The 27,103-nt window shown below is 41.0% G+C and overlaps 1 protein-coding gene across 6 annotated transcripts in view; it reads left to right on the top strand.

Annotated features, from left to right (window-relative positions):
- dock4b (dedicator of cytokinesis 4b) overlaps nucleotides 1-27,103 on the top strand; it is a 99,317-nt gene that overhangs the window by 11,322 nt on the left and 60,892 nt on the right. For all 6 annotated transcript variants that reach the window (XM_044021004.1, XM_044021000.1, XM_044021003.1 and 3 more), the window contains exons 2-8: nucleotides 15,024-15,107; nucleotides 17,339-17,379; nucleotides 18,199-18,254; nucleotides 18,353-18,449; nucleotides 18,989-19,137; nucleotides 20,648-20,732; nucleotides 25,241-25,392. In XM_044021004.1, coding sequence (XP_043876939.1) covers nucleotides 15,024-15,107; nucleotides 17,339-17,379; nucleotides 18,199-18,254; nucleotides 18,353-18,449; nucleotides 18,989-19,137; nucleotides 20,648-20,732; nucleotides 25,241-25,392 — 664 coding nt within the window. The remainder of the gene's footprint in view (nucleotides 1-15,023; nucleotides 15,108-17,338; nucleotides 17,380-18,198; nucleotides 18,255-18,352; nucleotides 18,450-18,988; nucleotides 19,138-20,647; nucleotides 20,733-25,240; nucleotides 25,393-27,103) is intronic.

Below are 27,103 nucleotides of genomic sequence, written 5' to 3'. Positions count from 1 at the left end.
GTAGGGCGAAAGTTTCCAGGCATCATCAGTGGTGATGCGTCACCCGGAAGCTCCCCCCCAGAACCTCATCTGGACTGCCACCATAATCCCCTTTGCACAGTCTATCCATGTGCACTAGTAACCTTTCTGTCACCACCACCTAGTAATACAGACTGGGCGACAGGTACTGGCAATGACTGTGCTCGTTTGGCATGCAGCTGTGTGAGTGGTTCAAAATATATAGTATAGAGTCATACAGGCATACTTGAACAAAGAATGTAATACTTTAATACTTATTTACATGAGAACACATTCTGGAATTACATTTTTCAGGTAAGCTATAAGGTTTCATTTTGTTGATTTTTGACAGCAGCCAATACAAACACCTTATGCTGTACACTGTAAGTATGTTATAATTGTGAACAAAATCAGTGCTGTTTTACACTGCAAACACATTTAATGTGGTGGGTATCCGCAAAACCTATCAATCGTCTATAAATGATTGACCAAAGGTATGTGCTGTACATCCAGTTGCTTCTTTCCTTCCGGGAATGTATAGCCTAAAACGAGTAATATAGATCAAGTAAAGATAGGTTAAGGTCATAGGAGGCAGTGATGCAACATTATCGATGTCATCTGCCATAAAACACTTTATACAACATATGCCTTCAGGCAGCAATACAGTATTATACTGTGGATGGCATATAGTATTGTGGTTATTGCAAAAAGTGATGAAATAAAACCGTCATAGAGTGACTCAAAACTGAGTTATCGAGTGTCAAAATATTTTGTTGTGGATCAATTAAGCTGAAAAATGATGATGGTGATAATTTGCTGATACAGTGGTACATCACTCATAATGTTAGCACCTACTGTCCCAATCATTATGCACCGGGCTTTACTCACCAATGAAAGTGAGGAGAATATTAAGGGAGAGAGAGATATGAGAAGGTAAGAGCTGGAGATGAAGTGGAAGATGCAGAGAGTCTCAGACTCCTACAGAACACGACGGTTGATGGGCTGTCAATAGCTGTTCCACATGGAGATCCTTCTCAGAGTTGAGCTGCCAAGGCTGGCAAAGCCTATTCCCTATGTGTCTGTATCTGCCCGTTTTGTGTTTCAGGAACTCTTTTCTGTAGCTCATTAGACTCTTTATGCTTTTCTTCCCCCAGGGAGCAGCAGGCATTGAACGGGCATGCAAATGAGGCTACCTTTCTACTTTGTATAATGGTGTTCACTTGGAACAGTGGGAGGAGTAAAACAAAGATGAAATTAATCACTGTACCCTCATGCCTCCTCCCTCTCTTGGCCGTCAAAGCTCCTGCAGACTTTTTAACTAGTTTTATTTAATTACAGCAGGCTTTAGTGGGTGCACACGACTGTCGATGACCTATATTAGGAAACTGGGACGTGTTCGTTTTTTGTCGCCCCCTCCAACTTTCTTACTCTACTCTATTGACTTTCTCTGTGTGGACCAAAGCACGAGCAAATAAGCTGAGTACAGCCATCAGTTTGACACTTGCTCTCCCCGTCTGTCAGCCCCTGTCTTGCTGCTGCATCTGAATTGGCCGGTGTCTAGTGAAAGTACATGGCCATAGCTTCTTCTACTCCCAGTTTAATCTGCAGAATGTTTTGGGGAATTGGGAAGCCCATCCATTTGCGTTCCCTAGCAGCATGGCAGCCATTATAAAGCAAATTGGACTAGAGTCTCTTTGTTCGCACTGATGTAGTCACAGTAATAGACAAGATTAAGGCAAAGTGTGAAGCAACTTCTTGAGCTAAAGACGAATTCAAAGCAGGCACTAGGGATTTTCTGGTGTGACAGTTGAGTAGTGGTTAATTATTTTTATAGCGCAAGATGGCTAAAGTGGCTACTCTCTCTTTCCCGCAGTGTCTCTCGCTTGGTGTAGCTCTTGGCTCTGTGATTTCCTACGTGGTTTGCTTTGACAAACACTACTCCACTCTGCACTCCCTTTTGCCCGAGATTGATTCCCGAAAAGAAATCGTTCCAAACCGCGGTCACTGTCTCTTTTTCGTTCATTTTTTTTTTCTTCATTTCTTCTAGCCTAAAGTTCTCCGACTCCAGGAATAATCCTCCTTGATCCACCGACGGCATGCAGTGCATAGGAAAATAGCCCAGAGGACAGCTGAACCCCTTAGCTCTGCTGGAATGTTTGACCACGGGCACGTGTGCACAAATACACACACATACAGACCATACATTCAAACACACAGTGAAGCACAGTGCCGAGCAGATTGGTTTGGAATTATAATTGCAACACCCCCCGCTCCTTGTTTTCTTATTCACGTCGACTGCAGATAAATTTAACAGCAAGTCTGGAGGAAGTATCATATACTGCACCGAGTCCTGCATTTCCTGACAGCAAGCACTGTGCGCAGTGACTAAATCATGTAAAAGGAAGGAAATCCATTTCCCACAGAAACCCATTAGTCATTGTAACACAAAGTGTGCACACTGTTTTTGCACATGGAAGAAAGAATAAGGTCCGGTTGTTTGACAGTTCTTGCCGTACTTTCCTGTAAATCAGTGTTTTTCACATTGTAAAAACAGTATTTTGAAAACTGTCATTAGTGATCATGCCCATATTTGTGTGTGTGTCTGTGTATTTGCTTTATGACATCCATTACTGGTCTAAGTTACAGCAGATGTCAGGAGGACTGGCATGCCGACAAGCCACATATCCAACCATCATTTTTTAGTTTTCAGTGTGTGAGGAATGAAGGAGACAAACACACACACACACTCACTCAATCTTCATATCTCGTGGCACAAGCAGAATGCACATCATTTCAAAAGGTTTTATTTGTATTCCGAGGCTGACACAAGATGTCAGATCCTGCACTTCTTGGTTCAGTTGCCACTCATCACTTGTTGCTATCTTGTCATTGTTAAATCAGCTCCATTGTAGTCTCTGCCCTCGCCTGCTCTTTCGTCTCTGCTGAGTTTAATTGGAGCAAAGAGTGGCGGAGCTTATGCGGTTTTGCTCTTGCGAAGTCTTTTGGCTGATACCCAATAGCATTGAATGCCTTTTTGTTTGAAGGATCTCAGTTTGGTAAAAGTGTAAACTGAAATTTCGAAACCCAACAATGGAACTGAAAAGCAACACTTCTCAACTTTTAGCGGTAAAATAAGACCACATTTCTCTCTTGGGATTGTGACATTTTTATTTTCACACACACAAATAAGGGCATGATCTGCTTTCTTTTGCCCTTTGCTTTGTATTGTGTTACTCATTTGCACTTTATTCAAGAAGTTGCCACTTTGTCCTGCTGTACTGTTACTTAACAAGGACTTGATTGCATGTTTATTTGTCTTCTGTTACTTCCCTTAGTATTATGTGACTCTGTGTGGGCTTTGCAGAGCTGCTTATTCACCATACTTTATTATAAATATTGTTGTGCAAATAACTCAGAAGTCAGAAGTGCTTGCATGACTTTTACATTAGCATTAATTAACAGCTGGTAAGATTGAATTGTTTTCTGCCACGTTGAAAAATGATTCTGTTACTCCTTTGCAGTATGGTAATTAAATACATCAAGTGGATATGATCAAAAGGCTTATGGATATCACAGAGGTTATTTTTAAACTATCCTGACACCTACAAATGTAGCTGTTAATTCTGAAACGTGCCGTGGTGCATCTCGATCTGTCGTACGCACCATGGCTTCATGCTTGTTAACTTAATTTCTGCCTTTGTGTATTATTGGAAAAGACATTGTGCATTGTACAGAGAGTGTTAGGTCTGGGGGGCTTGTGCAGTTTTAATTGGCTCTGTTTTGTTTCTTGTGTAGAAATCAACTGTGCTGCCGATCACAATGGAGTTTACATTTGCATCTATAAATAATTGTCTTTTTTTTGGTGTGTTACGTCTTGAAAATGGGTTCTTGTAGGTTGTCGGTTTAGTTTTTCTAGCCATGTCTCTTGAGGGGCACAGTTTGAAAGCTGTAGATTGGTTCCTATTGTGTAGCAGTGACTGGCAGGCTGGCTGGCAGGTTTAGCTGTTAATAAGGGATGCTCCAGTAGCTTGTATTTGTGCCGCACCTGCCATCTGTGTGTCCTTGAGTGGACCTGGTGTGTGTACAAGTGTGTGTGTGTGTGTGTGTGTGTGTGAGTGAGTGAGTGTGTGTTCCGGAGTTACTAATGCCACTTCCTGTGAAGGGTCTTCAATAACCCTGGCTGTGCTCTGAGGCTATCACCGTCTGTCCCTTACCCTCTCTGTCCCTGTGTGCAGTTTCAGTGAGTGCAGCAGTGTTTGTTCATACATGTCTTGCTCGTGTGACTGTGAATGTTTCACTAATTTCTCCTTCCTGTGACTCGACCACACGCAGTTACTCCAAGCTCAGACTGCACATCTCAACCTGCACCCAACGGCCCTTCAGTTTAGCACAGACAATCCACACTGTGGTCTTTTCATTCACTTCATACACTCCCCACTGACTCAAATCACTCACAGATGCTTCAGTGCTCTCTCTTCTCTTATACAGTCTCTCTGTGTCAACTTGTCACTGAGCTCTTTGTTGTATCTCCTCGGTAGTAGAACTGAATGAAGGCTACTAGGCCAGGATGTGAAGTGAACATACAGATTAGGGACTACACAGTGTTTGGGATACTGGTCCAGTGGGATATTCTCTCTTTTATTTGTTTGTTATTATTGTTATATTTCCTAATTAATCTGGTTAACTAGGCTAAATGAGACTCTTTGTGATTGATGGCCAAACTACCAACTTTTTACAGACATTGAAACAAGTAATATTATGATTGATGTGTCCTACCATTTTCAATTACCTCGAGCCCATCATCAACATTGATGTCTCCTCCTCTTTCCCCCCGTTTTTTTTGTGTCTTTGTCTAATTTTCTTTGAACTCCTTTTACTACATCCTTTTGCAGGCTTAGCATTTAGTGGAAGCAGCATGGGGTAATTTGTCCATGACTCACTGATAACGTGTTTCAAAGGGACATGTATGGTCAGGCTCATCACTAATGGAAGAATTACAACCAGCGTGGTAATGAGATGAAAATGGCTGCAGAGGATGAAGTCAATATTAACCCCATGGCTCATAGCTGACATGTTTAGTTATCGTCAGGGTTACGTTTCTTGCCACATTTCTCCATTTATGCATCTTTACTCAAATTTATGTTCTTTAATATTTGTCTTTCCAACCTTTTTCATCATTCATACCTTGTTTTTTTCCTGGGGTTTCTGCATCTTATCTGTTCATCGACCGCTGTTGATCGACCCGACTCTTACCCACATTCAGTCAAACCCTTTTACTTCATACTCCCCTAGTCTCTGTACGTATGTGTGTGGTGTGTGTGGTGGGGAGGCAGAGGGTTGCTAATCAGATGAAGCAGAACCTTTCCTGTCCACAGGGACGATATTAACACAGTCTGTTGTTGAAGCTTGTTTAGACACTGTGGATGCATCAGTGTACACGCACACATGCACCTGCATGTGAGTTTATATGGAGGCTAAAAAGTGTACCCTTTTTACCTTCTCAGTCTTAAGCACCATAGCTTGAGAATATTACTGCTCATGCATGATAGAATAAGATCTTATTCTTTATTCATTCTACTGTGCAGAATGTTTGCAATTACCTTTTAAGTATATTTATGTGTTTATCTGTTTTTTGATATAACTCAAAAAAGTGAAGAGAACTTTACTTCTTTTAACTCATAGGACCTGCAAGTGTGTGTGCCACAGAGCTCTTACGTGTTCGCCCGTTGTCTGCACGCCTCTGTGTCACGGCTCGCAGCCTACAATTGAGCGAGGTGGTGGGGATGATTCGGCAGCATGTTGCCTTAACAACAAATCAGTGTTCAAAACAGGCTGCATCTGCATGTAATAAAGACTGTAACTTGCTCCTAGGCTACTGTCGGAACAACAATCCAGCGGATTTTAACAAAGAGGAAAGCCTCCATATGGAGGTTTGTGGTTCAGTGCAGATTCAGAGACGCCGGACTACCTCCCCCAGCTCACCACACTAACAATATGCATGTGGGCGTGTTGGTGTGCCGCTTCACGTTGTAGTCTCATGCATGTCCAGATACTGTATGCATGCAAAACAACGCTTTTCAACAGAGCAGGGTGGGGAAATATTTTTTAATGAGGTGATAAGCACCAGCTGTCCGGTACGATACAGCAGATTCAAAATGGTATGAGTCCAGCACATTAGCACACTGACACATGCTGGGTGTATAAATGAGAACAATCCTTCAAACAATGAGCTGCAAGGGGCCACACCATGTCCTCAGGCTTGAAAACCCTCACTTTAAGATTCAAGGTCTGAGTCACTCACTGAAGAGCATTATTACACTGCATGGAATAACCAAATGGAAGCACAAAAAAACAACTACACATTTAACAGACTTAAAAATAGAAATATGGAATAATAATACAATCTGTAAATGTTTGCCCTTGGAAAACAGAAAGTTTCTTGTACCTGTATAGCTATAAATGATGCCGCACCCAACCATTTATCATTATGCAGCATATCTAGTGCTTTCAGAAGCAGGAGTGTTTTAGGGTGATGTTGTATTTCATAAGCTGGCAGTTTCAGAGAGAATGATAGCATCTTATGTGATGCATCTGAGTCATACAGGTGGATAAAAAGTCAAATCTATTAGCTGTTAAATTTCTCTTTTCAGATGTCTGATGCCTAGTCTGCGCTACTGTATACAGAGGCCTTTTATCAAGTGACAAGCCACTCGGTTACACTCTGTCATGTCTCCGTTGGACTGTGAGAAAAGTCTGGTTATGAAGATAAAAACATGTGGGGAAAAGATTCACATTTCTTTGTTCATATACCTGCAACAAGATGAGGCACATCAATTTATATTATATATCACTTCATATCTAGTTGTTTTCCAATGTGTATCATGCAGCTGTCTCCTCTGCCTCCTCTCCATGACTCTCATCCACACCTCTGTCCGCTGGCCCTGACATCAGGTCTGTACCTGTTTGAGAGCCGACAGTGAGTATCTCTCTTCCTCTCAAGCAGCCATACAGTATTGGAGTTAACAAAGTGCAGCGAGATAAGCAAGAAGAGCTGACATTGACTTATCTCTTTGATTTTCTCTCCTTCTGTCCCCTTCTTCTTTTTCTGTCATCTCTCTGCCCTGCCTTATTTATCAGCCCCTGTCCCTCACATTCTCTTTCTCTCTCTGTATCTGTTTCTTGCTCCTCAGTCAGCAGATACTCCACACTTGTGTGTACGTACAATATAAAAGCTGGAGGCTGTGGCTTCAGGCTGCACTGCTGTCTGTCCAGTCCAGTTAAAAGTCTCTTGACACTCATATGAACACATACACATCTAAAGTAAGCCATCATAATCCTTGTATCTGCTCTTCTTACAAGATCGACTTGATTTCACCTCAGGGTTGAGTTTTCCCTTACCTCCTTATAAATGCTGCCACCACCAGTTTTTTTGATCTTTGTCCAACCAGCGCTGCAACATAAACTCACAGATGCTACTTTTGGATTTTGTTTCATACATTTATATCATAGTTTTATCACTGTCCAATGAATGAATGCCTTTTCTTTCCTGCAGTGGTGGATGAAGATCATGAGATCATGTCCTGATGTCACTTCACACCAGCTAAGGCCGTAGTCAGACCAAGACAGGCAATCGGACAACAGAGTATACATGTGGAGTAGGAAATTGGCCATATATCTCATTATGCAGGAATCATAGTCCCACTAAGACAAGCTTGATATTAGTCGGACTAACGTGTTTACATGTCTTAAGAAAACCATATTATTATCTTAGTCCCACTAAAATCGGACCTTTTAAGTGGAATTGATGTTAAATGGTGTTGTCAAATGCTTTACAAATACAGTATAATGTGTGTGTGTGTGTGTGAGAGATCTATTCTCACTTGATTTCCTGACAGCTTTGTGTGTGTGAACTTATGTGTGTAATGTACACCTATAGGCATTAGTGTTAAATTAGATTTAAGTTGAAACAAGTGTCGAGGGGAGGCATTTGTCCTAACTACATAAATTGCATATTTTCTGTAATTTGATTCCAGAGACCCTGAAGTGTAGATTGAGGTCAGTCACACCTCCCCCTACCTGACAGAGAAAGAGAGAGAGAGAGAGAGGAAAGGAAGTTGTAGTTGAGTCAGAACAAAAGATCGAGCGAGATCAATGCCGTAGGTTTCACTTGACACACCCACTTTCAACAGTTATACCTGAAGGGAGAAAAACAGCTGTATCTCTTCTTATCTGTCTGTCTTCCGTTAGTGGGAGCTACATCCTACTCCCTACTGCATCAACGTCTGTGCCTCCCATTGGACCTCCATTCTCTCCCTTAAATTATTTTTTGTGTAGCCTCATCTTCTGCCTCACCCACACCTTTCAATTCCATCCACTCACGCTGTATATTTTAGCCTTTCCTCCTTCACTCTCCATATTTTGCTCTCTGCAGGGTGGGAGGCTTGGTAGGCACCAGTGTCGGTGTGAATTCACATAATGCTAAAAAATCACCACATTTCTGCTCTCAGCTTTTGTATTTTCACTGTTAACAGTTAGTGCTGTCACCTTTTTTTTTATATAAATCCAGCCATGACACTATGGGGCTATTTAATGTACTTTAAAACAACAACTTCGATTTAATTTAAATCATTTATGTTTTCTCCTCAGTAGGACAGTACTTGTTCTTTGTTTATAGTATAGCTTGAAACCCTGCCAGTGGAAAATGTACCATGCTCAAATCTTCTTTTTCTATGTTAAATTAAGAAACTCAGTGTTTACCTGTGGTTATGGATGTGTTTACAACAGTAGCCTCTTCAGAGGTAATCATGTTAACTGAGAGGTGGAGAAGAAAGCAGGACGTCATAGCAGTTTATCGACACATTCTCTTTCCAGTAAGTAAGTGGCTGTTCATCTCGCCTGCACAGTCTATATTTGCTTATAAGTTCTTTCAAAGGTCATATAGTGTACATATAAGATTTCACTATCAATGTCTGACACTGGACTTTTCTTGCACTCCTCAGCCGCACTTATTGTCATGCAGCAATGTAAGGAAAGTAATGACATTACTCTGAAAACCCTGCTATTAAAGGTTCCACTCCAGCAGTGTGATGTTATTGAGCGGTTATTGTTGCCAGTGAGCATCTTGTTGATGGCAGTTGTGTCACTGTCTCTGAGCTCACAAAGGCAGAGAAAGGAACCTGGCGGGCCAGCAATGGAGAAGGCGAAATGAAAGCCGTTCCTCTTGGGTGATTCTGCCGTCCTGGCTTTTGTCTGTGCTGCCTATCAGACCTCTGTGTCTGCACATGTGTGTTTTGCTGCTGTTTCTGTGTTTGAGAGACACTCCATTTCATTGACCCGCTGTTCTCCCTAACTGCCAACCTCTCTCGATTACCCTGCTTTTAAATGTGCGGTGCCACTTCCCAGCATTCCAAGCTCAGCCAGAGAAATCACCTTTTTTGCAGATGCACATGAATGCACACTCACTTAATGTCTCTATATGTCACTTGTTTGTGTGTGTGAGCATGTGTGTTTTAGTGGCCTTCATATATGCATAAACATGTTTTTGTGGTTTTTTACTTACTGTACAAGGTCCCTGAGTGAGTCCTTGTGTGTTGTTAACCACATTCACCCTCAGTGCTTCACACATTCAGTATTTGTGCATGACGTGGAAACATTTCCCCTTTTCTTAGTTCACCACATAGAAATATAAATGCCAGCAGCCTTTGATTAGGAACACAGTGCACATGGATTTGGCTAAGAGGAAACATAGCTGAGCTAGTTCTGGTCTAAGTAGGAATGTTTTAGTCACATATTTGGAATAGAAGGCTGTTTTGGTTTGGCAAATGCAGTTCTGACTGTGTGATCCTGCAGAAGTGGAGGGTATAATGGAGAATGCAGAATGTTCTGTATGAGATTCTGGGGAAGTTGGAAGTGTTGAAATGTGTATGAAAGAGGATCAAAACAAGTGTTGCTTCCTCTATGGATGTTACTCATATTATCGTTTTTTTTCAAAGGAACTCAGTTCAGTTGTTTTGCTTTACAATAACAACCTCAAAACCATTTTTGATGGTTCCCTGATTTTTTAATTGGTTTAATTTTGTTCCTCCTCTACACCTGAACCTATGTTCTGGCACAATGTAAGTTTGGTCAGCAGATTAAACTTTGTTTCTCTGTAAATTAAAGGTCCATTATGTAATAATGTGACATCTAATGGAAGCACAACTCCACACACCCCTCTCTTTACCAAGCACAACAGACAACAATGGTGGCCTTTATATAGGAGAAAGCATAGCTCTTTCCGCTCTGCCACTGCTGTCTCTGCTGTTACCCTTTTCATTCGCCATTGATTTATGCATTAGCTTTATGTTGTCAGCGCAATTCTACCTTGTGTGCATATTCAGCTAAACACAAAATGCACAATGTTTGAGCTGCTGGAGAAACACGTGGCTGTAAGATGGCAGTCTCTGTAAAGCAAGTCCATTACCTCAAACTAGGGACAGGTACAAGATTTGATTATTCGTTTAGTTATAAAGGGTTGATCAGATAATGTGACTGTTTGTTAGTACAATAAAAGATACTTTGTTCAAGTGCTACAGAATGTATGGGGTCATTGGAGGATTCCATTTCTGTTTACTTTGTGGTGGGTAGGGTTGGCAACGAATGAACACTTTCAAAAATGCCGTTTAAACCGAAAATATGTAACTTGGTAAATTTGTTTACCGGATGACTTAAAAGGTGAGGTTATCAGAATTATGTGTGAAAAGCATCTACAAAATGCTGCTCTGCAGGCAAGAACAGGACGTGGCTCACTACCAGTTGTTCAAGAGTCATGTTGTACTGGGGTCAGTTTAGAATCTCAGAAGCAACTGAATCTCTGCCACCATCTTGGTGTGTTTGGGACAGTGACAGTGTGTTGCTTTAAATCTGAAACTAGGAGATGTATTCACACATATATACCCACACACACATGAAATATTCATGATCCTTATATAAGGCAGCAGTGCAGGTCAGTGAAGCACCACCAGTTGCCGTGTTGTCAAATTAGCATATTAATGACATAAATGCTGTTTAATTAACATGTGGGAGTGGATAATACATGTGAATCAGTGTCGCATCATTTGGAGACAAGAAAGGGCCCGGCTAATGAGGTTAGAAAGCACAGTCAGTGCTTTGATTGAAATTAACCACATGATTTAGTGCAGGGAGATGGTTAAAAAAAGTGGGATTAAAGACTCTTTAATAGCAAGGTCTGTAAATTTGAGCAACATCAAGCTTTGATCAACTGCTTCATTCAGACACTGCCCTTTTGACAGAGCGCAGGGTGTTTTTTTTGTTTTTTTTGAGGCGCAGGCTTGGTGTTCGTCTTAGGAGCTTAGGCATTGCTCCGAGCTAACCAAATGTAACATGGTTTGACAGGCCATGACTCCGAGTGGCAGCCTGAAACCCATGTAAGCCTAATCCAAGCCAGTAGGTTTTCTAGGGATCCCAACGTATTCAGCAGAATGCACTTGCAAACCAGCAAACACAAATGTAGCGCTAATGGATTAAAGCAAGTGCATTGAAGAGATCAAAATGCGACCTCTGACTATGAGCCTCCATGTGGACACAGTATGGATCTATTAATGGGTGAATGATTTGCTTTTTTCCATGCAATTTTGTTTGGTTATATATCTTGGTTATGGCTGCAACAAATCAATATTTGTATTATCATTGCTCCAGATGTCATCTTCAGGTCATCGTCAATGTTGCACCAAATTATCTGCTGATATGGGCTACATTGACTAGATACAGAACTCCAAATCTGTACTTTCCTGTGTGAAATTCATTAGAGAACGTTTTTATGTAAAGTATGAGGGCAGAGGTTTCTGCTTTTGGATTATAAAGTGACACTGAGTAATGATATATATATAGAGTCCTTTTGTAAGGACCTGACCTTGCCTTGCACAAGTTAATTTTCCAATGCTGGGACTCGGTCTAAGGGAGGACTTGATAATAGAATTATATACTACTATTCATTTTCATTTAAAAAATGCTATTTCAGATTTAAAAATACATAAATAACCCAAACACAATATGCATCCAGATTGGCATTTTCAAACAAAAACAATGTGTGTCTGGAATGAATGCAAAACACAAAAGCAGGTTGTCACTTATTTCACTTGATTTAATGCTATCTGTTGGTCCTTGACCTACACCCCTAGTCTTAGTTTTCAAGATGATGACCTGTGTTGCCTTGCCCTGCGACACACTGAATCATCGTCCAAAAACCAACATGCCACCAGAGGTCTGCTGAGGATTACTTTAGCTTCTATAACTGCTCATTTCTCCTCTGTTGATGCTCATGTCAGTCTGTACGTCCTTGTTTCTTGAGTTCTCCTGAGTCCGTTGACAATAATAATTATTTTGTTTCCCTCTGTATGTCTTCGACACAGCGCGTCCGTCTGTTTATCCGTGTGTGCATTGTTCTTCTGTCTGTCATCTTTGTGTAGTGTCTTATTTTGGAACGATAGTCTGGGTAAGAATAGCAGTGTCCTCCCCTTGACCCAGAGAGCTGGTGTTTCATGGAAGCAGACTGTGAGTATTTGCGTGTGTTAGGAAGAATCTGAGCTATCCTTTTGGTAGTTGGTCATCTGGAAACCGAGTCTAACCGCTTCAATCGGCAATGTGTCTGTGCGTCATATCTGTGCATGGCAGGTCTGCTTTTGTTGAGTTTATGCAAGAGGATATTCATGCACCAGTGGCATATACTTAGACGTGCCATGCTGGAACCTTTATAGGATTTTCTCCCTTCTTGTTTTGTACTTTGAGGCAGCCCACCCCCCTCCCCATTTATACTCATTGTAATCATAGCACATTGGACAAATCAATTCCCTCAACAGCAAACACGTTTCCCGTCTCCAGTGCATCTTTTGGTGGCCATTCACAGACAGATAGTCAGAGCCATACAGATGACAAGCATTTAGAGACAGGCGAACAGAATGGCACCTGGTTCATGGATTGTCAGGCTGGAAGCTTTAATTTCACAGCAGAATAAAAGTTGACTTGTTGTAACTGAATTATTTAGTCCACTGCAGCTGGAAAAGTCACTTGGATAATTCATGCAATGGGCACACAGTGAGTATAAGTGTGTTTGCTGTGATTGCCTCTGTGTGCGCGTGAGTGTTTGAATGAATTATAAAAAGTAGCCAAGTTTTGGGTTTCACCGTGTGTGTGTGTGTTTGTGTGTGTGCAAGTAGTTAGGCTTTGAATAAATTACAAAATCAGATGTGCACTTGTGACAAATCTCTCGTAAAGGAAGTGTTTCTGCTGCTTGAGGCGTAACAAAGAGTTGGCTAAGCGTCAACATAAAATGCAGAGGGACACAAAGAAGCACACACATGGAGAAAGTTACAGACAACAGAGGGTCTGCCTGCCGTTTAATTTCATCAGCAGACTTGATCTCGATGTCAACATGAGCTAGTGGGTGGATGGGTAATTATGCTGAATCCTCTCATGAGTATTGGGATACTCCAGTAGGCAACCTCCAGTTTGTAGCTGATATTTCTGTTTTATGTGAAAGTTTGTCTTGTTTGTATGTTTTTTCCGTCAATTTCTATCTACATTTTTGTTTTATAATCAGTTATGTCAGTTGAAACCAATTTTCACCCAACATTGAAATCCCAATGCATCCAAAAAGTGTTTCTTTTTCCTTTTAACTGGGAACATTCAGTTAATGCTCTTGCTACAAACGTGGAGGCTAAGGTGATCTTGCTCTTGATTTGCCCCAAAGAGAAAATAACATACAATTCTGGAGCCCCCTTCACCGGGAAGCAAACTCAAAATCCTGGCTTTTGGGATTCACTGAATTGTGAGCTAATTTGTCACTTATTGTCCATGGTTGTGTCACCGATCTCATTAAATTGTGTTAGATTACATCCAGTTTTCTCACTTCCTGTAGCTGGTAAGTTCAGGTACAGTGGCGAATACCTGCAGAGAGAGGAGATGAACTTCTCCTCTGCTGCGTCACGATCGCTCGCCGCTCTGCATGACAGGCACCCTTGTTTCCACTCAAAATCCAAGTGAAGTTTTTCTCTTTCCTGTGTGTGTGTTCATGTGTGAATGCACTGCTGTGTCCACATGTGAATGCATGTTTGTGTGTGTCCCATGTGTGTTTGCATACATTTCTGTGTAAATGGGCTGTTGTGAGCTGCCACTTGGTGCTCATGAGAATTATACAGCGTAGTGAAAGCACCTCTCAGTGCTAATTGCCATCAGCATCACTTTGTCCCCACTCCTTTCCTGATTTTCCTTTATATGTCTCACTTTACTGAAACATTGGGACTGGCCCTGTGATGGACTGGTGATCTGTCCAGTGTGTACCTATCGCCCTATGTCAGCTGAGATTGCCACAGCGCCCCCGGTGACCCTCATGTTACATTACATTACATGCCATTTAGCAGACGCCTTCATCCAAAGCGACTTACAATGCCAAAGCAACTTGCGACCATTGCGACCATGATGTCTTTAGCACACAGGGTACCGGTCTTAACCACTGAGCCACTCCACCCCCCTATGTGGAGGGTGAAGCCGTAGAAAGTGGGTGGATGGATGTTATTATCTAAAACTATATCTTATTTGAATTCTTGTTGGTTTGTTGGTTTGAAAAGAATAGTGTTGCTGTTTTGACTCTGGATAACTGGAAAGCAAATTATCTCATGTCATGTTTAAATCCCTGTAACTGACCTCACTAATCATATGGTTACGTTGTTAAAGAGGTCTGGTCTCAATGGTTTAAGAATATGAAGAAAAGCTATGTATAATTAGGGTTCGAATGCATTTGTGCTGGTCTGATTTACCAGTTCTGATTTTGTACACATAAAGAGACGTGCTTTGTACGCTTTCATTTCATTTCACCTACACAGATTATTGATTGCACCGCCTCTCTCTGTTGTGTTTTTTAATCCAGTTTCATGCAGGATTTTGTTTTTGTTTGTATACTTGACCTTTTCTAGTACAGGACTGTTTTTCTAAACACTAATGTGGGTGTTTCATGCCTCTTCTTGTTGCAGTGCTGGCCAGTTTCCGAGGGACCGTCCAACATGGCCTCCCACTGGAAATTGGAGACACAGTGCAGATCTTGGAGAAATGTGAAGGTACATTGCAAATGTTCATGCTTGCTATGTGTGTGTGTATCACTGTACCGATAGCTGCTTTTTAATTAGGAAACAAATTGAAAGAAATCTGAACGTCTGAAAGCTGTCACACACACTTAAATGCACACACTGACCTCTGTATGTTAACTCATGCACAAATGCGTCCAGATTTATGCATGCATCCCAATTACACGCAGAAATAAGAAAGAAATATCCTGCACATCCTGTAACTTGGCAATGCCCAAAAAACACATGCAAGGACACTTGGATGGTTGATTGTGGTACGTGCACAGAAAGTTCACATGGCTGACGTCTATGTCACTGAGGCACATCGTGGCAGAGAAAACACACAAAAGGAGGAGTGTGGCGTCGATGATGAATGCCTGTGGAAATTCATGTTCTTCTACCATTTCCTGCAGCATTGGGCTGACTGCTTTTCCCCCGCCTTTCTGCCCACACGGTGTCTGTTTTTCTCCTCTGTTTGCTTTCTCTTACGCTCACTCTCTGTCACTCATGTATGTTAATGTTTTTCCTTTTTTATATCTCAGAGTGAGGGGAAAAGTCAGACGAACATAAATAATTAAGTAGGCGATAAAATACTTTTAGAGAGGGCAGCAACAGACAGCAGACGACAAAGCCAATTTCAGTTTTTAATTTATTGTAATTACAGGAGTTTAATTGACCTTTGACAACACACACACACACACACCACCATCATCTTCCAGAGTTCTTAATACACTCCGTTCCACTTCCTATTGGGAGACAGATGCACACACTGAGTCTGCCTGTGTCAGCCAGTCAGTCAAGTAGCCAGTCATGCAGCCAGACACTAGGATGTGATGTTGGGGCAAAAGAGGAAGAAGACAATAGCACAGCCAGTGGAACGCTTGGCCCAGGAGGGAGGAACACTCCCTGAAATCCTGCCAGCAGCAAGGAGGCTCAGAGACAGGCTGCTGACAACTGAGGAGACAGACTAATGCCTCTGCCCAATGTTGATACTGTTGACATGTCAAAACACAGGAGCTCGCAGAGTGAACGTGACTTTACTGGCATCTAGCTCCTGTCTGAAAATAAGCCTTAGTAATTCAATGCCCTGTTAGTGCTACACTAAAATTGTATGTACAGCATTGTTGTTACAAGAAGAATTGTTCATGCAGTTGACCTGATATTATCCTGGCTCAGTTTCCATTTATTCTATACGTGCACATGTTTATTCTTAAGGTGTTTCCTGTGATTCAAGGTGTCGGCACAATAACCAGTGAACCATCAGTTCAGTAGACATGTTTACCATCTATTCCCCTAGAGTATACTTGTATAACCCTGGTTGTGAATGAGTGCTTTAAAACATTGATTGTTTATCACAACCTGCTGATCTATAGCAGATGTGTTCCCTCCTTGACCGACATAAAACCCTCGCAAAGAGCTACCGCAGCATTTGACCTCTGCTACTGAAAAAAAAAAATGACTCATCTCGGAAATACCGAGCATGTGTTCCATAGTACAGAAGCAGACATATTACTCAAGGCTATTCTGACTGGTCTCAAACAAATTGGGGAGAAAAATAAATGCACAGATTATACTGACAGTGATGAGAAGCGTCCCGTACATTTACATTTGAGCTATTAATCCAATGTGCTTTACTGTATGTGGAGGACTTGGCTCTATATTGTCAGTTTGGAAAAGCGCAGCAGCTCAAAGACTTTCGCACCAATGTATGAGGTTGTTTCTATCAGTGTTGGGATTTTCGCACTCTACCTATTTGGCTTGTTGTCAGATTGGATTGTGTAACAGTATGTGTGGGATAGTGTGAGTCTCAGAAGGCCACATTTGTTTCACCTTTTTCTTTTTTTTTCTATGACTGCTTTTTTTCCCCACACCTGTCATTTGAAATCAATGTAAAACTTACATGACTTTGTATGTCACACATTTCTCAGAGTGCTAAATATGATATAGTATATATATTGTATTGTTAAATGTAATATGGAATTGACCTGTTTGAATGAGAATGTGTGGTTGGCTTGTTATGTCATACTTTGTGCATGCAGCTGTCAGGCGTCACTGTCAAGATGCACATAAATCTCACATACACGTGCATTCTTCACACATCCCCCTTGGTCCTGCTGTTCTTTAATATACAGAGTCACATACTGTATTTCTCTGCCTCTGCTACTCGGCAGCACAGGCTCAGTATAGAGGTATAAAAGTGTAATGCCAGTGCTTTGTCTCTGCAGGCTGGTACAGAGGTTTCATCCTGAAGAATCCTAACATGAAGGTGAGTAAATGAACTCTTTTTGCATTGTGTGTGCAGGTTTTTGCTTGTTTTCTTATCATGCTCATCATTGTTTTACACAAGTGGCAGTTATAAAAGCATTTGATCTAGTCTAATAATCTAGTTGTTTAGAAACTGGTTGTTTAAAGGAGGGTTTTAATGGCCAAAATTGAATATACTACCCATAATTAAGTCTTTATAATTGCCTTAAAATAAAAATCATTCGATTTTCTTTTTACCCTTATTATATGTACCTTTGGCAAGGGCAAGGAGGCCGCCATCTTGTGCATGTGAAACAGCATGCACCGACAATTTTTACACACTGGACCTTTTAATATATTCAACAAGCTATTTGTATGATCAATATCAGCAGCACAGAACATTAAGCGCGGTACACGGAACACATTGCACTGCACTGCGCACAAGATGGAAGTGCAGTGACTTGAAAGTCTGACTGACAGGTGCTCGTAGAGAACGTGTGATACTACAAGCCTACCTGCGAGTAAAGTGTTTGGTGTGTGTTTGGTGTCTGTGAGTGCATCACAGATGCCCAAACACAAGTTCCGCTTTGATCACCTCGAGTCAGGAGGGAGAAACAGGCAGTTTATTTTGGTAACACACACCAGACGCACTTAAAAAAAAATGTTCTTCTACTAAATCCCACTGCTATTTTATCTCTTTGTCTGCTCCCGTCTCCTCCTTTTAACCCACAAACATTCAACTCTGAATTGATTATGTCTATCATTCCATATGCTACACTGAAGCTGCAGGAAGCAGAATTTGAAGTGCTTTCCCATTAACCTTTGTACCCTCTGCCCAAAGGGGATCTTCCCTTCTAGCTTCATCCACCTGAAAAATGCCCATGTCAAGAATAAAGGGTGAGTATTTTCATGCTTCTTTGTCTTTGTTTTAATCTGTGTATTTGTCTATGTGCAGGTTGTGGGGAAGGGCCTGACTTTTACATGTATATCTGCAGGCAATTTGAGACCGTCACCCCTGTGGAAGACTCGGTCATCACAGAGATGACACTGACGTTGCGAGACTGGGGTGCCATGTGGAAACAGCTCTATGTGGTAAGAAGTACTCCAACGCAGATTGTGTACCTTTTTTAAATATCAGTACAGCCTCAGTGATGCTGCCTTTTCACGTTTCTCTTGACGGGAGATTAATTTGGCCCTGAGCCATTTAAAAGCTACAAGCAGTCAGAAGGCTTTTCATGCACACTCATTGCTGTGATTGATTGTATTTCGTGGCCTATTAAGCTACTGTATCTGGGGCGCTGATTAAATTCAGCTGATGAATTTTAACAGATCAAAGTGCATAAATTTGTGGCAAAAAGCAGCAGGACGTTGAAGCTAATTTGCACAAGTCTTTTTCAAAGTCTGTCTGCTTCTCTCTGTCTGGGTCATCCTCTTTCTCTCGTATGTGGCTCCTCGTTTGTTAAATCAATTTGTTTTCACTTGTATTTTTGGCAGGTTTAATGCAGCTGTATATTTCCACGTTGTTAGTCATCCTCATCATATCTTTCTTTCTTGTCAGTATCCCCTCCATTCATCACCCTTTGCTTGACTTTTCCTCCTCTGTCTCCGTTTTTCATTTTCTCTCGCTACAGAAGAACGAGGGGGATTTGTTTCACCGGCTTTGGCATGTGATGAATGAAATCCTGGACCTGAGGAGGCAGGTGCTGGTGGGCCACCTTACCCACGACCGCATGAGGGATGTTAAGCAGCACATCACAGCGAGGTTGGACTGGGGCAATGAGTGAGTAGACAAAGAGCACACAAGTTTTTCTAGTGTTTAAATCTGGCGTCAGGATCAAAGCATGTTTATTGTTCCACATCAACGGACCTTATTGATGATTTTGTTCATGTTCTGTTTCTTTTATAACATATTCCTCAACCATGGGAATCCATTCATTTTACTTTCATCCCTAAACATTTCACACCACTTACTACGAGATGCGTTTGAGACTGATAATCCATCACTGAGGATTTTCTGTCAGCTATTTTTTATATGATTATATTAGTATATATTAAAGGCGACATAGACCGGAAGCTCCAATTAATGCTGCCTGGAGGCACAAACTTTAACCTTTTTGCCATAGTTCCTGTGTTAAAGTACCAACTCTGTGGATCATTTTTTCAGATGCCATAAGACTGCGGTCAAACACAACCTTTTGTACAACTTTTCACAAGTAGCAAAGAAGCACTTGCTGACACAGCCTTAATTCTTGGCTTGTCACGTTAATTGACGTTTATAGCAAGGTTGCATAAAGTGACTCTTGCATTGTGTATGGTCATTTGTCGAGCTGGTGTTAAAAGAAAGACGTACAGCCTGGCAAACCAGGTATGTGCTATATCAAACGCCACTTTGCAGCACTCGCATCTTTCCTTGAATTTGCCATAATTGAAAGTCTGAAAACTTCAATTAAAATATTGTTAGGAATAATTGAAAGTACATTTGACTTAATGAGCTACAGAGCTATACATGCACCAAATCTAATCTCTTATCTGCTAATAAGAAGATTAAACCTAACTGACTCTTTAAATTGTATTCAAACAGCAAATTAGTCAAATCTCCTGTTTCATATAAGAATAGTCTGTTAAAACTGAATACATGATTCACTTACACTTTCTTAGCTTTATTCTTAGACCTCCTTGCAGCTCCATGTTTCTTCTTTCCCTAATTCTCCCTCTCTCTCTCTGTCTTTCTCTTTCTGGGCCCCTCTCTCCCTGTTCTTCTGTCTTTTGTTGTCACACACAGACGGCACTCACTCCATCTCCTGCTCTCTATCCTCTCCATGCCACGAGGATGAGAGGAAACAAATGGCCTCTTTGATATTGCATTTCTGTCTGTCTTTTCCCCTCCACCTTATTGAAGAGATGCCTGGACAGCTTCTCTCTCCTTGAGCACTTGCATGGTTAACCTGCCTCTTTTAATGCTGACAAGAAGACAGAGTCAAGCGTGATGTCCAGCTCTGCTGAGACAGCCAGCTCAGAGGAGGAAAAAAAAGAAGAGGAGGCGGAGGATTAAAAAAATAAGGGAGAAAGTGAGAGTTTGAGGTCTTTTTTTTGGGGAAGGATAGAGACAGGATTAGATTCAAGAAAGGACACAGTAAATGGGACAGCAGGAATAGCAGGAAGTGAAGTTTATTTAGATGATTGACACTGTTCATCTGACAGCACTGTTTTTTATGCATTTGTGTGTGGTTTTTTTTTCTTTTGTCCTTTGCATAGAGTAGGATAATAATTACATAATTCTTATGTTACAGACAACTCGGCTTGGACCTGGTCCCCAGGCGGGAGTTCAGCATGGTGGACCCAGACGAAATCAGCGTCACTGAGCTTTACAGACTGGTAAATGTTTAAAAGTTCCTCATGTAATATTCATGTGCTTTGTTTTGGGTAGTCGGGTGATAGTTGTTGTCCTTGTAAAAGATGCTGAGTCCAACAGAGCTCATCTTGTGACTATGGCATGTTTCAAATCTTGTGTGAATGAGAAATTAGGGTTAGTTGGTTTGGTTACTACTAATGACACCGGGGCCCTTTCCCATGCACTGCACCCACACTAATTATGAAAGAGAATAAAAGCAAGTGAGAGTAGATTTAAAAAATAGAAAAATAATAGCTAGATGATATTTGAGGCTTTAGACTTATATAACCTCCATAGGTTTTTTTTCAGACTGTAAAGATAATGGATCAATCTAGAGCTACAACTATATGGAGTCAGTGTGTTAGTCTTGTTGAGAGAATGGGTTTTAGAATTGTCAATCACAGGCTCACAGCTGCTCCTCTCTTCAAGCAAGCTGCGTTGTAAAAACATATCTTTCAGCTGATCGCGTCAGGCATTTGAAGGATGTTTTACCAGCGTGTTCACTTCAGTACCTTTTCTCTTCCCCAGCAAAGCTCCAAGGTTATGTGAGGGGGGCTATCCATCACTGAAAGAGATGTTTTGAAACCTCTTTCCCAAAGCCGGCAGTGGGTAGAGGGAGTGCTGTGAATTGATGGACCAAATCAAATCCTCACCCCCTTTCACTTCACAATTCCGATTTTTAGAAAGAGAAGAAAAATCATCAGTGTGCATTTTCTTTGTTTTCTGAGCACCTTAAGAACTTTTTATCCGTGTTTCTTTAAAGCCGCGGCATTCATTCTTGAGCCGTGAAACAGCAGTAAGCAAAACAATCTCCGGCATCGCGGTTTGACACTGTCATGTGAATTGATTCAATGGGAATTCAAAGCATTTCTTATTTATTGTCATGTTGGCAAGACAAAGTTTCAGCACGTGTGCCTCTCCATTGTCTGTGCAAAAATTGAACGAACCTCTCCTCCCCAAACTCTCCATCCTTTCCCCTCTCTACTTCGCCCTTCCCGCTTTCTCCAAACCCCAACCACTGTTACCGTGGCAACCACTTCTCTGCCCTGATATGTTGTGGGGAGAATTGTATCACATACAGATACACACACACACCAATGGCTTTCTCTTAGGGGTAATTGAAGCTTTTAAACCTTCTATTTCCCCCTTTTTTTAAGTCAAAACAAAAGCAAGGATAGTGGGATGAAAGCCTAATGCACCTCTGTGATGCACATATTGAAAAAATGACTACAAGTCCCCTAAACTGGGATTGAGATAAATCCCAGTTTCTCACTTTCACCAAGACACAACACACTGTTACATCAAGCCCATGTATTTTTCAGCGCGATCTTTGTGCAAGAGAGCAGCTTCTTTGTGTGGCTCCGGTGTGGCTTAATTAAACTGAGACAGAGATCACCTGCTGTGCATGTGTGTGAGCCTCTTGTCTGCTTTGTTGTGTTTCTGTGCATGTGTTTATAGGGCGATCAGGTGTTACTGTGGGAAAATGTAGCACGTAGTGTCAACGAGTCGTGCTTTATATCTTCCCAGGAAGAAATAAAGAGAGAGATGAGAATCTCAAATTTAAATGTAGAGGTTAATTCTGTAATATATAGTGATACTATGACTACAGACAAACAACAAATGATTCCAAATAAATGCTAATAGCGCTTTGGATATTTAATCAGTTTGTCAGACCTTTTCAAACACAAATCACATCCATGTGACAGAGGCAGCTCCTGTTACGGTCATTTTTTGGCTCTTGCCTCTTTTGATGTGGCCCCTGAAAAGCCTTTGAAGCATTTTTAATTGGTAGTTTAAAGTTAGAGGAAGAAATCTTTTTTTTTTTTTTTTTTATCAAATCCCTAATTGGTCCCCAGCCTTGTGTGAAAATTCTGAAGTAGGGTAAAATAAGAGCCATGGTTGTGAAGAACTTTGAACTCTAATTAAGAAGTTTGAGCTGTGGAGGGCAGCATTACACCTCTCAGTGAACAGCCTGCTGGAAATTCTAAGTAGAAGAAGAAGGCTGGAAGTATCAAAGCCGTCTTTGGACTTTTGAAGCTAGTTCAAGCATTATCTAACCCATGGAGAGTTTAAACACCAAAATGGTGGACCCATTGATGGTGAATAGTGGCAGATCATACAGTGGTGATAGATAGTACAGGCCCGGCCACATACATTATGGTAATAAAGTTTTCATCTTTGAGTAATTCACTGAAGAGATAACTATTCATTTATCTCCTGCTTCCTGCACAGGTCTTCTTTTCACAAGCTTAACAGAGGGATACAATGAGGCTTAAATAGTGAAGTGGAAGTGAGTGAAAGGCAGCTCTGGGGGGGGGTGTAGAGGTTTCTCTTTGGCCTCAATTTGACCCCTCTCCCTCAGAAGAAGCTCCCTGTATTCTGAAATCACTCCTGGTGGTGCTGCTTCATGTTGCTGTAGGAAAAAAAGATTACAGAGTGAACAATAATAAGATGTTTGGACAAGCACGCACATGGTCATGCCTCCTGTGTTCAGCTATCTCTTTCCATCCTCCTCCTCATGCCAGCCGGGCGGCCAGCCTTATTCTACTGCCGTCAATTCTATCCTGTCTAGTCATACTGAAGCTGCCATATAACCACACTCTGGTCCCGCCGGGGCAGCTTTAATAACACACTGAAAATAACCTTACAGCATCAATTAAGACTTTCAGGGTGAAGTCATTCTGCATCAAAACCAACTCTGCCCTGAGAAAAAGTCATCTGATTTGTGATGTAGCATGCAAGTAGAGATGAAACGGTTAATCGATTATTAATCGATTACTAAATTAATCGACAACTATTTTTATATTCAAACTATCGGTTTGAAGCTTTTTTCATTAAAACAAGATTTCCGATTGTTTAAGCTTCTAAAATGTGAATATTTTCTTAATTTCTTTGCTCTGGATAACAAAGAAATCATTAAAAGTCAATCATTTGGTTTGTGGACAAAACAAGACATTTGAGAACATCATCATTTCCAGGTTTGACGCACACCGATCTACATTTTTTAAGGTTTTCTGATAGTCTGAACACCAAACGATTAATCGAGAAAATAATCGACAGATTAATTGATTATGAAAATAATCGTTAGTTGCAGCTCTACACACAAGATCTAAACACTGCTATACTGAGAAACACAGAAAGGGTTGTGTGGAGCCGAAAGGCACAATCAGCAATCAGCATGTTGAAATGATCCTTTAAATATTCTTTTCCAGTCCCTACCAAACTAAATTAAACATTCACAACAAAGTGCAGCCATTTATACAGACCATTTTGTTCTATTAAAGCACTGCAGCAGGTTATAGCAGCCTTTTATTTACTCACCGGTGCATTTTTGTGGTGGTTCTGACACTGCGCTCTACCCCTGCATCTTCTTCACTTACACTCTCATTCGTCCTCCTTTTACTTCCCTTCCCATCTCTTTACATCCTAATACAGAAGTGAATGTGGCACATTTGGTGGTAGAACCATGAGCCATCTGGAGCTCTCACTCTGTTTGTCTGTATGTGTGTGTGTGTTGACAGCAGATGAGGATGAACCTCTCATAAACAGAGCTGTGATGTGTGAGTTGATGTATATGGTATTTACAATGCTGCTCCGTGCTGTGTCGGAGCTTTATTGATCTTTTGGATATAGGCTGACTTAGTATAGCACGCAATATCAGTCACTGCCACTGCTGCACTGCCAGACACTGAGACATGTCAGTGCTGCACTGCGTGATTCTTTATTTATATGGAGTATAAGTGGTGCTACTTCTGTGCCTATTTCTCAGAGATTAAAAAAAAAACATTCGACAGGGATGCAAATCAAAACACACCATTATTTCTTTGTGTCAAGAAAACAATATTTACAGAAAATAACTTCAATAATAGGACAAAATACAATTTCGTAAACGCTTTTTTTTTACAGGTTAATGGGCTGTGATTGATTCCATTGTGCGCAAAATAAATCTGCCAGCACTTAACGTGTTTTGTTTATGTGCACATCGTTATTCTCTGCTATATGTACGTGTCTTTTGTGCCTTTTTTTTCTCTCCTTTGCACCAATATAGCAACAAAGAAGCAGTGAGACAATAAAGCTGAAAGTCTCACATCTTCACCCCCGGTGCTGCTGACAGAGTGTGATATTGCACACTTTATTAACTCAATGTATATCAGCAAAATCTATATGGGCTCTTCTTATTGTCTTCAAATAAATGTGCTCATCTCCTCCCAACATGCGAGATGTCTCTGATGGATATTGTTAATCTTTGACTGAAGCTCTTGAATGCATTTAGAGAGATGTAAGCACATGTTGGTTTTTCCCAAGCATTAACTGCATTTGATGAGCTTTAATCGGGAATTTAAGGATCTCACAGGATTTAGAGCTTATGGATTTTACAGTTTTTATTTTCTGTCAATATTTGAATCACTGTATTGTAACTGTTATATGTTAAAAATGTCCTGGCTTTGAACAGTAATGGATTTGTGCTGACCGTCTTCTCTGACCCCCTTAGATGGAACATCGGCATCGTAAGAAAGAGACGCCTGCGCCTGCGAGCACCCATCACTTGTTTGTCCACGTGAAGAGCCTGATGAGCGCCAATTTGGGGGAGGAGCTTGAAGTTTACTTCCACATTTACGACGCACGAGAGAATCGGCCACTCAGGTAAAGAGTAGAAAAAAGCCTATGTTGTAGCATTTTATACAAATAGGATTGCATTTTTTTTTATTTTTCAAGATATTAGAAATGAAAATGAACCCTGAAAAAAATGAATGATAGCACTTTAGTTTGCACAGCTTGCATTTTAACCCAGTTTATATTACCTATCGACATTGTTTGAATCACTTTATTTATGAACTTCAATGACATGGCCTGACACACAGCAAGCTCAAACGCTGTAACTAAAGATGACAAGCAAACAATGTACACTTAGTCCAACAGTCGCCCTGGATCGGTATCAGTATCTCTCTGCTAGCCTGTGAAAGCCGGCTCAATGTTCCCCCTTCTCCAGCCTCTTATTCCATCACTCTTCTTAACCCACTTGGTTTTTGACATCCACTCGATGAATGAGTCGTTTTGTGTGCTTTCTTCTTTGAGCAGGGAGGATACGAAGTCGCATGATGTAGTTCTTTTTATGGCATGGACCTGAAACCAGAACTTAGTGTATCGTCAAAATAATCTTGGAGACATGAAGTAGTGACAGTTTACTTTAGAGCACCATAATTTGTTGATTAATATATCAATATTTGCCCTGGTCTATCGATTATCTTATTGCATGAGGAAGGATAATAATATATAACCAAATGGATATTTTGAACCACCGCTATTCTGGTTCATATTCTTTTTGTCCAATGGTCAAAAAGTCACACTTCAAATGATTGTGTTCATCAGTTTTTTGTAGGTCTTGTGTTTGTTTGTCGTCTTTGGGTGCAGACGCTCCAGAACTGCAACAGGAGCAGTGATCACAGGTGATGAGAGGGGACGACTCTAATCGCTTCCCTTTTACTCATGTCACAAAGCCTGCTCTTATTATATTCATGAAGATTTATTAACTGGAACAGGTTGTTAAAATGCACTAGGACACATAAAAGTGGGCAAAGCCGTGCTATTTTCTCAAATAAAATGTGCCCTTGCTGTCCACATAAAAGAACCTGTCACCCTGAGTCTGCACACATCACTGGCATGCGAGTGCACACACACACACCGACATGCTCACCACAAGCTCCCGATTGGGCGTCAGCCAGACAGAAGACTGTGTTTAAGCTCTCCTGTTTCATAGTTCAAAGCAAATTCCGTGTCACAAACAAGGGGAGCCGCCAGGCGGAGGGGAAATAGTGGGTTGAGAAATTAGCACGGTAACGCCAAAATTTCTTTTGATCAGTCATACTTGTGTTTGACACTACTCTCCGCCCTAAGGTGTCACATCAGAGGCACAAGGGTGACATCGGTGCGACACTTTGTTATGATTTTGCACAGAGTGCTGAAACGTGAGTCATTCGTCATCAGACTTTTCTGACAAGATGCTGAAAACGTGGCTAATGTGGAATTCTTAAAATATTGCCTGTAGGGTTGTTCATCAACAGAAAACTAGATCTGCATTTGAACGCACTTTGAGCACACGTATGTAGTGACACCAGTTTAGAGGCGCTTTTAATTAGCAAATTCCAACAGGTTTCCTTTATACTGTTTAATACAGGGGCGTCAAAGTCGTTTTAGTTCAGTGGTCACATACAGCACAATTTGATTTCAAGTGGGCCGGACCAGTCAAATAATAACCTATTAACAACAAAATTAGTTTTTATTTTATTTTATTTTATTTTATTTTATTTTATTTTATTTTATTTTATTTTATTTTATTTTATTTTATTTTATTTTA

This window comes from Solea senegalensis, linkage group LG3 (genome assembly GCF_019176455.1).
Source record: "Solea senegalensis isolate Sse05_10M linkage group LG3, IFAPA_SoseM_1, whole genome shotgun sequence".
Taxonomy (NCBI): domain Eukaryota; kingdom Metazoa; phylum Chordata; class Actinopteri; order Pleuronectiformes; family Soleidae; genus Solea; species Solea senegalensis.
The sequence above is the reverse complement of the archived record's forward strand: the minus strand, read 5'-3'. Positions and strand labels throughout refer to the sequence as shown.